General features: G+C 35.4%; 1 protein-coding gene across 1 annotated transcript; it reads left to right on the top strand.

The window, feature by feature from the left end:
* The first annotated feature begins 331 nt into the window (after positions 1 to 331).
* rab30 (RAB30, member RAS oncogene family) lies at positions 332 to 12,049 on the top strand. The gene is made up of 5 exons (XM_088921208.1): positions 332 to 493; positions 4,962 to 5,062; positions 6,105 to 6,188; positions 6,649 to 6,832; positions 7,507 to 12,049. The coding sequence occupies exons 2-5, from the start codon at positions 4,970 to 4,972 to the stop codon at positions 7,755 to 7,757; spliced, it is 612 nt and encodes a 203-aa protein (XP_088777334.1). The 5' UTR covers positions 332 to 493; positions 4,962 to 4,969; the 3' UTR covers positions 7,758 to 12,049.

The following is a 12,049-nucleotide window of genomic DNA, read 5'->3' as shown; positions in this document are numbered from 1 at the left end:
ATGTCCCTTTCACGTAAAATAAACCCAACAACATCCCATTGTAATTCAAAACAAGCAGTTCTAACAGTTATTGTGAAAACAAAACTACATTTTTGGCTCTTCCCCTTTCTGTAAAAGTTGTTTGTTTCCAAGATCACTTAAGGGGGGTGTGCTCATTTGTTTTTCCCCGATAAAGCTGTTGGGAACTGTAGGTCATTCGTGATCAGCTTGTTCTTTGAACAAACGTTTCCCCTACAATACGGACTACAAATCCCAGAACCATCTCTAGGCTCTTTTTGAGCATGGCAGTTCTCCTCCCATTGGAAAAGGAATGATGTCATTGTTAAACAGCAAAGGAAACTCCTCTGCAATCATTGTGCAACATTGGAACCAACCTCTGAATACTGGCTGGGTTAACGCTGCAAGACGAAAAGACAAGTTAAACGATTATCCCCGTGAAAAGCAAATTTTATGAATTACATATAGCTTATGTATGGGGAAATCCCCATTTTTGGTAAGTGCAAATACGATTTTTATGTGGCCAAAGCATGTACATTATGGTTTGATTTTTTTTTTGTCGAGAAAAGTGAAAAGAAGGGTGGTACCAATATCAATAATTTTTATGAAGTAATAAAAATATGCAATGATTCGCACACTGCTAAATTTGTCAGGAATGAAATTAATTTTCTTTAACGTTATTATCCCACGATTTTTATGGATGAGGTATTTTTGCAGCATTTAATTGCTGATTGCTAAAATAACTTGATGTGTAACTAAATTTCAGTGGGTTGCATGTATTATATTCCAACTCATGATTTGTATATGCGTGTATGCACTTCGAAACATTGATACTGGAGATCGGAAAATTATTTTATCTTACTGCTTCTTTCATTTCTGCAAAAGCTTGCTTCTAAACGCAGTGTCTATTCGTACGGTTTAATTAGACGTATGTCTGTTCAAAAGAATATGGTGGATTTAAATGTTTACTTTATCCGAGTCTGTTGTTTATTGTCTTTTAAAAATCTGTGTAACTGATCCGATTATTTTGCATTTATCACCAAAATTACCTCAGAGTGAAATTAAATTAGAAAAGCAACATTCTCTATGTTATTGAACAGTCCTTTAACAACTTGGGTCTTTTGAATATTCTCTGCACTGAAACTTTTGGTTGCAGGGTTTCCAGAAAATCTGCTTACAGGAAAGGTAGAGAGATTCAAGACAAAAATGACTGCGTTTCTGTCTTTGAATTTCACTTCAGTATTGTGCGAAAATGACAAAACAAGAACTCCTAATTTGAATTCACAGCGGACCGGCAATGTAACGATGCATATAACGACCGTTATTAACATTAAATTCGATTTTTATAATTCTGCAAAGGGTTAGACAAAAACATAGGCTTCAGTTTGCAGAAGATGTAGGAGTCGTGGGTGTTAGTGTATGTATGACCTGCTATTCAAATGCTGCAGCTGCTTTGCAAGTCTTTCTGACCACTGGTGTGCTCACATTCACCTTTGGTGATAAAGTGGGACAGAGATAACTTAAAATCAGGCTCATCTACCTGTAAGTTTACCATTATTTAAGAAAATCCATCCACCTTTAGTCAATAATAGGCTCAGGACTTAGATTAGGGAAATGCTGAGATTCAGAATAGCGTCTGCTACAATGCAGTAACAAGGAAGTGTTTGAGGAGCTCTCCCAAGTGCTGAGTTTAACACCTGCCAGTTCAGCCTAGTCCATATTCATGGGGAAAAGAAATATTTCTTTGTAGCAGGTTGATTGATAGTCTTGATTACATATATACTTTCAAACCTGGCAGCTCGGCAGGTTATTTTAATTTCCTCAAATGGGGGCAGTTGTGTCAGTTTTTATTTTAAATATATATGTAAAATAATTCCATTTGGACAAGTTGACCTTCGTGACCTGTGGGGTAGAAAGTTTCCCTTAAAGTTCCCCTTGCCTTTACCTAGATTGGTTGTCCAGCTCAATAATGTACCATGTATACTGTTCTCACACTAAGAACAGTGCCTTGATGGCTTCAGTCCTTGTATTTAAAAAGTGTGTTTTCTGAAGAAGTTCCTTTTCAGTTTCTGTATGGCTAGCTGTTTTATATTGTTCGGTAGCTACAGAAACGCTGTCTAGAGGAATGCGTTAAGATTCTTTATGGCAATACCCTGAGCCTCTTACCATATAGCCTTGACAACGTAGAGACTCACAAAGAACTCTGCCATAGCAACATGGTGGACTTACTGTCAAATAAGCAAGTCCTTTGACTGTATGCCAATGTAATACTGAGGGGTTGTTGCTTTTGAACTCCTAGATAAAGAACAGCATTGAAAATAACCCCCTCTACATACACATATGTACGTATACAAACTACTACTGAATTTAGATCTGTACTTATTCTTCTGTAGACCTGTTCTTGGAATAGCAGATATTGTACTAAATGAGCTTGAGATCAACAGACACCTGACATTTTCAGTTTCCTTATTTGAGTGCTGAATTTTTGTACATCTGGGTAACAAACTCAATTAAGCCTAATGAAGAACCTTATTTTAGCAAAGCTGTTTTTTCCGGGCTAGTATTACACCAGGTTAAAATGGATGTCAGAATGTGAAAAATGTGAATTGTTAGTGAAGAGTCAAACACAGTGATACAATCCGTGGCCATCAATTAGTGACACCAGAAAGAATGCCTGTTTGTTGTTTGAATTGCAGACATTTAGGACTCATTATGGTATTGGAATACCTATAAATATAGCTCTTCTCTTTGTTAACAAATGTTTCCTTGAGTAAATGGAGAAGGGGAAACCATTTTGTTTAAAAAATATATTTGAGTCCAGCTCTTAATAGGTAATAGGTAATAAGTCGAATTACCTGTTCCATTGTGTGGAATGATATGTAATGTTTCTTGTTGACGTGGTTTAAGTGAAGAGTTCATTTGGGCCTTTTGGGGGCTTCCTGGTTTGTTTACAGTTGAATTGGCATTTTGACTGTGCATTGTTTGTGGATTCTGTATCTGCCCTGTAGAGACATTGTTTCTGCTGTTTTGGCTCTGGTACTGTTAATGTCTGATCGTTCACAAGAACCTTTTAGGATGGGCTGGACTAGTCCCCTTTGTCGTCTTTGTGAGGCCCACGGTGCTTTCTTTCTTTTGCAGTGGTGTCTTCTCACTTGCAAACATACCCCCTTCATCCTCTCTCTCTTAGTCTCCAAGGAACGTCCCACCCACCTCCCTGAGTATGGCTCTGTGTCGTTTTGGATGTGTCATAAAGGACATCAGTTGTCAAAGCTGGTCCTGTGTCCCTTTGTCCACTCTTGCCACCGCTGTCCCCATCGTTATGTAGGCTCCGGACCATGTTGTAGAGTTCACACTGTGCTGAGGCTCGGGCCGTCCTGCAATTTATGGCCCCAAATTACAAAATCTTTGATCAGATTTGAATTTTAATGTTGAGAGACGTATTCAACACACACATTCGACTAGTTTGAAAGGCTGTTTTTCGAGACTTTCTGAATCATTCTTTTACCTGTAATCTCACTTGGATTGTTTGTAAGAGCTACTTTGATTTGCTTACGGGTTTGTAGAGTGCCGTTTTATTTACTTCTGAAAAAGACTCCTCGTGTTTTCTATGACTGTTGACCATGTGATATCGTTCTGACCAAATTCAAAAGCATGTTGTTTATGTGTTAGTCTGGTTTTCCCTTAAAGGATAGTTGTATAAAAACTTTGTACAAAATCAATGTCTTTCTTTTGTCCTAGTTGTGTGTACTATTTCACTTTCAGACAGATGAAACCGAAAAAATGGGACCTCCTTAGTTTCACATCTGTTTTTCTTGTGCAGCACAGTTTAATCTGAAATGTGTTAAAACAAAGTAGAACATTAAAATCTGTCCTCGTAACAACCAATGTCCTGGGCAGAATGAAATCTTCCAGTTACGTAAGTTACCTTGGGAGTTAGTGAAAATGAAAAATTAGGTCAAGTATTTAAGGCAGAGTTCGACTGGGTGGAGTTGTTGTAGTTTCAAAAGTACAGATATTTATTGGTGTATGAATTTCAAGATTTAGGCTCTTCTGCCGTGCTGGTGCTTGATAACATACAGCAACACATTCGCTATCTAGTGTTTTCATTTTATTATTGTTAAAAGATTTTTTTTTCAAGTTTTCCATTTTGAGTCTTTCCAGATGTTTTTGCTTTTCCTAACTATTTTTCTGTTTTAACTGGTGTATTGCAGGAGTAATATTTCAAACCGGCTTACTCATAAATGTGTTTGTTTAAAAAAAATATTTTACTTTGGTATTTACATTACTAGGTGTGCACTGCATGTGTCTTTCAATTTTTATGTGAACGTTTTACATCTGCAAGGGAGAGGAATCACAGAAGTTTTTATAGCTGTCTTAAATAAATGGCCTTTCTTTGTCATCACAGGAGCCTTATCATACAAGTAAAATACTGTGGAGACTTGTGTTCTTGTAAGGATCCACAAAAATGCTAATGTCATATCGCAGTCTTCACAATTCTCATATATTCCGTGAACAATAAAGACAGTCAGAGGGAAAGTCAATGTTAACATACAATATTTTACAAAGGAACAAGTAATAGGTTTATTCCATGCTTAAAAGAGAAGAGAGAAAACACAACGTTTTGGCTGTGAAGCCTTCTTCGGGTGTGTCTTCCTATCACCCGAAGAAGGCTTCACAGCCAAAATGTTGTGTTTTCTCTCTTCTCTTTTCAGCATGGAATAAACCTGCAGTATTACTTGTTCCTTTGCAGGCGACGCATGCTGATGCAGCTACCCACCTGAACTACAATATTTTACAGTTCATTGATTAAAGCACTTTGGATAAATTCACCAAGTAATGAAATTACTACGATTACCAATATTTTGTCATTTCGTAATACTGCAGTTTAATAATTTGAAGTATATACAGGATTAAATCAATTCCAGACTTAACAAAAACCCCTTTTTCCTTTTCATTTTCTGCAGTTGTGTAAATGAGCATGGAAGATTATGACTACCTTTTCAAAATCGTTTTAATAGGGAATGCAGGTGTGGGAAAAACCTGTTTGGTTCGACGTTTTACTCAGGTGGGTTACATTTTTAAAAATATGTTTTGCTGTTTTTAACCTCCTACAGACCTGTGATTATTGATGATGTAATTTTAGTTAGCAGACAGGTTCTTTGGAGGTAGAAATTGTTAGATCCTGTAAATATGCACACGTAAAGTATGGAAAAGTAGAAAAAAGAGAAAAAACTTTAAAATAAAAGTGCAAATAGTTGTTATCGCCTTTTATTCATTTTCTTATTGTTTTTTGAGGCATGTTGACTCACAAATCAAATGACACAATGCTTTTAACATATTTATCAACTTAATGAAATTATTGTTGCACATTTAATTATATTTTGAAAGGAACTGAATATACATCGTCTTCAGTAAAGCCAAGCTCATTCAAATGAATTGCTGATTCATTATGTATTCAGCATTTTTAAAATTTTATTTTTAGAGGCTGTTTTTTATAGAATAAAATAAAATATTTATTCTAAATATTTATTCCATAGAATCAAATAGAATATTTTTATACTATGTGTTCCATAGTTTATCTGTAAATTATAACATTTTAATATAACAATTCTAAATTGTGTTGTATTGAACTGAAATTTATTATTTAAACCTTGATTATCCGGTTGCTGTTTTTTTTACTTTTGTTTTTAATTAAAGTGCTTTGAAACGCATAGAAGTGTTTCCTGCCACAGTTGAGTGCATATAGTAGATTCAGAAGCAAAGCTTTTATTCACAAGGTTTGAAAAAGTTTTCAGGCTAGTAGGGTTCCACAGCTAAGACTCAAAATAGAATCCCTTTCATGCCAAGTGCCATAGAAAATGGTCTCTGGAGAAGAGGCTCTCTAAACTTCACTGAATGGATATCAGTGTGCAGTAATGTACTGTAGGCTGTGTAGCACTGTGGGCAGAGACCAAGATTTTAGCACATTCAGGACTGTGAATCAGTGAAGCATTCTCTGCAGAGTCTGAATATTCTGTTTGGATGCTTTGCTTTTCTCTTTTCTTCATTTCCCTGAAATTAATCAGATTTCTGATTAAATCTTTATCACGTCCCCTTCTGTAATACAGGGCCTATTTCCACCAGGACAAGGTGCGACAATAGGTGTTGACTTCATGATTAAGACCGTTGAAATAAAAGGGGAAAAAGTAAAGGTGAGTTATAAGATTTTCCTTGCGATTCACAATTTTTTACACGAGGAACTCCCTCATTCTTCTGTTCTATTGTAACTAAAACATTGTAACTGAGCAAAAAATGCACATCTTGTAATGGCAAGCGGTTTTGGGGTGATATGACTTAGGGGTAACTAATTATTTTCAAGAACCATTGTATATCATCTTGAATAATTAGGGGAAATAAATTAGATACTGTACTCCTATTTCCAGGTATTTGTTTTTGTGCCTATGTTCTCCTTTTAGGTTAAAATAATAGCGATGATAAATTATTTAAATTCAGTAACAGAATGAAGGAATTATTAACTATTTGCCTGTGGACTTGTGATTGAAATGATTGTGATTTTGTTACAGGAAATAGCTTTCCAATTTTGCAAAATGCATTCTATGTATGATATGTAAGCAAAACAACCAATCTTTTGCCATTGAAATGTCAATACAGCTACAGATCTGGGACACAGCGGGACAGGAAAGGTTCAGGTCCATCACGCAGAGTTACTATCGCAGTGCCAATGCTCTTATATTGACCTATGACATCACCTGTGAAGAGTCTTTCCGATGTCTCCCTGAATGGTTAAGAGAGATTGAGCAATATGCGAACAACAAAGTTGTGACCGTCCTAGTAGGTAAGAAGTTTCAGTTTTCCCTGATGGCTCCAATTTAAGGAAAAACTGTCCAATTAGAAGATTTCATTAAGCAAACTAGCATAATGTCTTTCAGCAGGGGCGATAATGTGTAATGCTTTTCTAACTAAAGTAAGTTTGGTTTAATCATGTGACCAAACTAGAAATGTGATGGTATTTGGGGAATTGCAAACACATTTTAATTTTAAAAAAATATAAAAGCGAATTGTTGTTAGAAATAACTACAATCTGCCACACACAGTTACCCAGGTGGATGCTGTGCTGCATTCCAGTGTTCGAAGAAGTGGGTTCTGCCCTAGTAAAACGTTTTGAGACTTAATATTTAATATCTGCAGCTTAATATTTAACTTTTGATAATTCATGCATTGTAATACATTTCTGCCAAACAACAGTTGGCTTTATTTATGCTGTTTCATTTCAACAAGAAGGGAGGGATGTATATTGACCCCAAACGTCCGTAAGATGAAATTAGGATGTCATAGTTGACTCTCTGATATCCTAAAAAAATAATATTCTATAATATTCACATCAACAGAAAGCTTTCATCATAAGCAGCATAACAAGATTGCATTTACTAAAACTTGACAGGAGTTACCCACTATTTTATTATTTTTTTGCAACACCATGCTTTCATCCTTCTCTTATGTATTTTAAAGGCAATAAAATCGACTTGGCTGAGAAAAGAGAAGTTACAAGGCCGAAAGCAGAAGAATTTGCAGAAGCCCAAAACATGCACTATCTGGAGACCTCTGCCAAGGAATCCGACAACGTGGAGAAACTCTTCTTGGACCTTGCCGTCGAGCTGATCCGTGAAGCCAAACAAAACACACTGCTCAACAATGTAGCCTCCCCAGTTCCCGGGGAAGGCAAAAGCATTAACTACTTGAACTGCTGCAGCTTCAATTAGCGCCAGGGCTGTCTAAAACAGTGGTAAAGCCCTGAACACCGTTTGGAAGTGCAGGTGAATGGGAGGGGCGGTGACATGCTTGAAGCGTAAAGGTGTTTCACTTTGGTGTGGAGGACCAGTTGGCCGGCGAACCATAGGAACGCGCTAATGGAGAAGTGGAATAACCTTCCACAGATCTGTTCAATTCTCCTCGTGCAGGCGTGTCACACACTTGCTGCTACTCAATTTCAGGAACAAAATACCTGTTGAAACCAGGACCCCCGTCATTGCAAGCTTTGATTCATTTTGGGTAACCCTTCCGAAAAGCAGTGGGATTTGCTTTTTCTAGAGAGCATCCAGTGGCAATTTGTAAGGAATCACCTTCCACCATTGGTGGAGACATGCAATGTTATCCTACACTCTGCAAGCAGATGGACATTCCTGACCTTGTGGGACTTCGTGCTCAGCCAGAAAGGAAATAATTTTTCACAGACACCAAGCTGCTTGAAGATACTTTACCAGCAGTATAATTTTTTTTAAAAATCAGAACCACAAAAAACTTAGGCTTGTGGAACAAATTCTTAAATCTTCTCTTAAATCTTTTAACAAGGGACTCATCTAAAATAACTTGTGATTCATGTCATGACATGAATGTGGAATCATCCAATATATACAGAATTCTTCTGGAGTACCTGAGTAGGTTTTATGTGAAAACTAGCATGGTGTTTTCTATTTTTGTTGAAGGGGCATGCATGAGTTAAGATACAACCTTTATTTCATCACCAGCAGTAGCATTTTACTAGTGCTGTTCTTGGTCTGAAAGGTAAAAAGCCAAGTTAAGCCAATAGAATCAAGCTTTTTATTTACAAAATCTACAGTATGTGTTGTGCCCTTCCATTAAATTACATATACTCTTAATGCTTTCTTATAATGACTTAATATTGGCTATCAATGTTTTAATTTCATGTAATATTAAGAAAGCAGTAGGGTTAATGTCTAATATGGGCTATTACAAAAGTTTATAGAGCTATTATTATTATTGCAAGTAGTGTTGACATTTCACATAAATGCAGTTTTTCAAGTCTCGTTTTCAGGAAAATTGGAAATGTATAGTTTGGAATTTCGGTGGTTTTGTTAGAAGTTTAGTTCATTGAGCTTGTGGTCGCTGCATTGTATGTAAAGCCATTAATTCCTTTTGGTATTGTAATTCTAAATTTTGCGTCCCAAGTTTCACTCCTCAATGTGAAAAGACCTTATGTAAATAATATATACATCTCCTCCCAGCTTGCCGAAGACAACAACCAAGGAAATTGAAATGAATCGTTATTTATTTTGTAAGGTGAGTGTTTCCCAACTGCTGTGGTGCCAGACAATAATAGGAGCACCATGCATTTTGAAAAGCTACACCAGAGAAATATTTTATTAATTTTCTCATTTTTCTGGGCAATGAGAAGTGGTAAGATTGATGCGATGGCCTGTACTGTATTTAATGTTTTGGTGTCGGCACCTCATTGTTAACCTGTTCAATTCCTAAATCATTTTGGTTTTTAAGAAGAATTTAGTGGTAGCATGAGGTCCTGTGCTGGTCAACAGAACACAAAGTGCAGGTCTCAGCCTTAGCAGTCTGGGAACAGTTCAGTGAATGAATGTGATCAGAATATTATCTGGTTGAGGTTTAGTACAAAATATATGGTGGTATTAAAAAAACTAGACTTATTTCAATGGGCTGCCATCTGCCAGTAATGTCCTTTTCCAAAGAAATGAATTAAGGAGACAAAAATGTAATACTTTATTTGTATACACAGTTTTCACACTCTGTAGCATTCAGATTTCTTTATTTTATAACTGCGAGTGAGTTCATTAAGTTTCAAACTGTGTGTTCTGTTTTAAATTTGTAAAAAAAAAACATTTGAGAGTTTTTTGGGAAGTGAAATGTGACCAGCAGGTTTAAATTTGCAGGCAGATGACGTTCCTTGATTTGAGCCAGGATAGAGAGGCTAGATCAGCACTAAATTCTAACCAGTCCAGCACTTTTATTTTGTTAAACTGTTTATGGTATCTAGCGTAGTTTAAAATGAATATGACTAATTTTATATATGTGGGGTATGGGTTTTATGCAAAATTAATGTGGTTTCAGGTTAGTTGTATTTCAGTGATGTGACTGGGGCCAAGAAAATATGGATCTAGATAGTATTGTGTTGAAAATCTGAGTTTAATTGCTCACACTACAGCATATTTTTCTGAGATATCTAGTAAATAACCATGCAGGTTCTTAGTGCTAGTAATTATAAAAGAACTAATCATTTCCTGTGGCCTGATATAAGTAAAGTTTGTCTGAATCATTTTAACTTTTTTGTGCATTGTGCAGAATCTTGGGCACAGTTAGTTAAAAACCAGTAGCACACATTTGAAATTTGAAGTTGTTTTTTTTTCAAAATGAAGCTAAAAAGCATTTTATTAAATAATTGGAATGTAACACACAGGAGCTTGGTGAAAATGTAAAAACATTGTGTATGTTGTAAGTGATTTGTCTGTTTGACTCCAGAGTATCTTTTTTTATCTGTTGATTGAATTTTGTTCTCAGTATTTCATTAAAATCCAGGACAAAGTACAGCTGAAATCATCAGAGCAAACTGTGTCTTTAAAAATATTTATTCTTAAACCTGGTGGTTGTACTAGATTGTGGTCTCTGTCTTGAGTTAATAACATAGATTTCTATTCATTACGCATTCTTATGTGGAACCATGTTTTTGTTGCTGAAAAAAAAAAGTTTTTTAATGTATTTTTATTTAAAATCCTGCCCTGAACCTTTTTTTTTAAATGCACACCACTTCCCCATCTCAAGAGAGTATGTTTAACAGGTTCCCCTAAATTGCCTGTCACTAAATATTGGGAACACTGGCTAGTTATTGACACGAAGTGTGTGCAATGTGTTTATAACAATTGTCTTTGAGGGCTTAAGGATACATAGATATTTACCCCAGTTTATCACTTGATTACTAATTTTAATCTACTTAATTGAACACAGTGAAAATTCTGAAAGTTTATATATTTATAATTTAATGGAAACCTATAAGACCTGCTGGGTTGGGGCTCTCCAGGACCTAAATTAGAGGATCTGGATATACTAAAAAATTATTAATTACAATTTTGTATACTAAATGGTGTCTTTCATCGTGGTTAATTACAAGTGAGCCAATATAAATAATGGGTTCTTTGTTAAGTCAGATTCTCCCCGCTATAACATATAGAGGTGAATTATAACTGTTATACTAGGAGGCACGTTATTACACAAGGTGTAATAATAAAAACTAATCAAAACTAAACGCAAAGCCTTTCAAGTTCTCAAATAAGCTCTTTATTTGTTGACTGATAATCAATAAATCGTTTTTGGTTATTATAGTATAGATTATTCACATAAGTTCTTTTTGATGTTGTATTGTCTAGTCTGCTGTGAAACCAGCGTGGACAAAACTTGTGGTCTTTACTTTTAATCAGATTTTTTTTTGGCTTAGTTTGTGAACTCATCATACTTCATACAGAATTTACCTGAGAGGTGTCTAGTTTTGACCATTTTTATACGAGAGACATGAATGTTTTCCATCATTTTTACAATGCAGGATTTCAGTGTTACGTTTCAGGTTTTTTATTCATGTTATCTTTTAAAGTGTTTGTATGTTATGTTGCACCTAAATCCCATTGTATATGTTCAGCTTTTTAAATGCACTGCATGAACTGTGCCATATGCGTTGAATGTCAAGCTTTATTTTAATGGCATTTGTAAATTATTTTGCCACATAATGCAGTATTTTACTTTTTATTCATATTGTTTTAAGCTACTAAAGTATAACCTGCAGCCGTTACTTGTTTTTTTCAGTAGGGTAAAGTAATTGTCAGTTTTAGTATCTGTTTTGACTTTCTTTAGCACCGTGGTGATAAAGAGCCATTGGTAGGAAGGGCCATTTAATTATTCAGACCTGTGAAGGGTCTTGTGTATAATAAAAAGTTATCTAAAGGACAAAAGCTTTCCTTTTCATGAAAAAGGAATTTGTCCATCATGCTAATCGTGTATTTCCGAACAGAAAATGTGAACAGTACTTATGTAATTTTTGTTCAGTATTTCCAGTTTATTTTGTCTAAATGAGATAAAGTAGCTGAGGAAATAAAACTACCAGAATTTACTTTGTCTGTGGAAGAGTGAATGTAAAATGTTAATATTTTTGTCTTTATTTTTAAATTGTATTGGCTGATAATTTTACTAAATGGAAAACGGCTTACAAAGTGTATGAATAAATGTGATAACCCATTACAAA

Source organism: Atractosteus spatula, chromosome 7, assembly GCF_055471065.1.
Source record: "Atractosteus spatula isolate fAtrSpa1 chromosome 7, fAtrSpa1.hap1, whole genome shotgun sequence".
NCBI lineage: Eukaryota > Metazoa > Chordata > Actinopteri > Semionotiformes > Lepisosteidae > Atractosteus > Atractosteus spatula.
This window is presented reverse-complemented; position numbering and strand designations above follow the sequence as displayed.

What these genes read in the sequence shown, in the direction of transcription:
- rab30 (XM_088921208.1), top strand. Translation starts at nt 4,970, where the DNA reads ATGAGCATGGAAGATTATGACTACCTTTTCAAAATCGTTTTAATAGGG. An exon ending in TAAAAGGGGAAAAAGTAAAG is followed by an intron (nt 6,189 to 6,648) that starts GTGAGTTATAAG and finishes ATGTCAATACAG; the next exon opens with CTACAGATCTGGGACACAGC. An exon ending in AGTTGTGACCGTCCTAGTAG is followed by an intron (nt 6,833 to 7,506) that starts GTAAGAAGTTTC and finishes TGTATTTTAAAG; the next exon opens with GCAATAAAATCGACTTGGCT.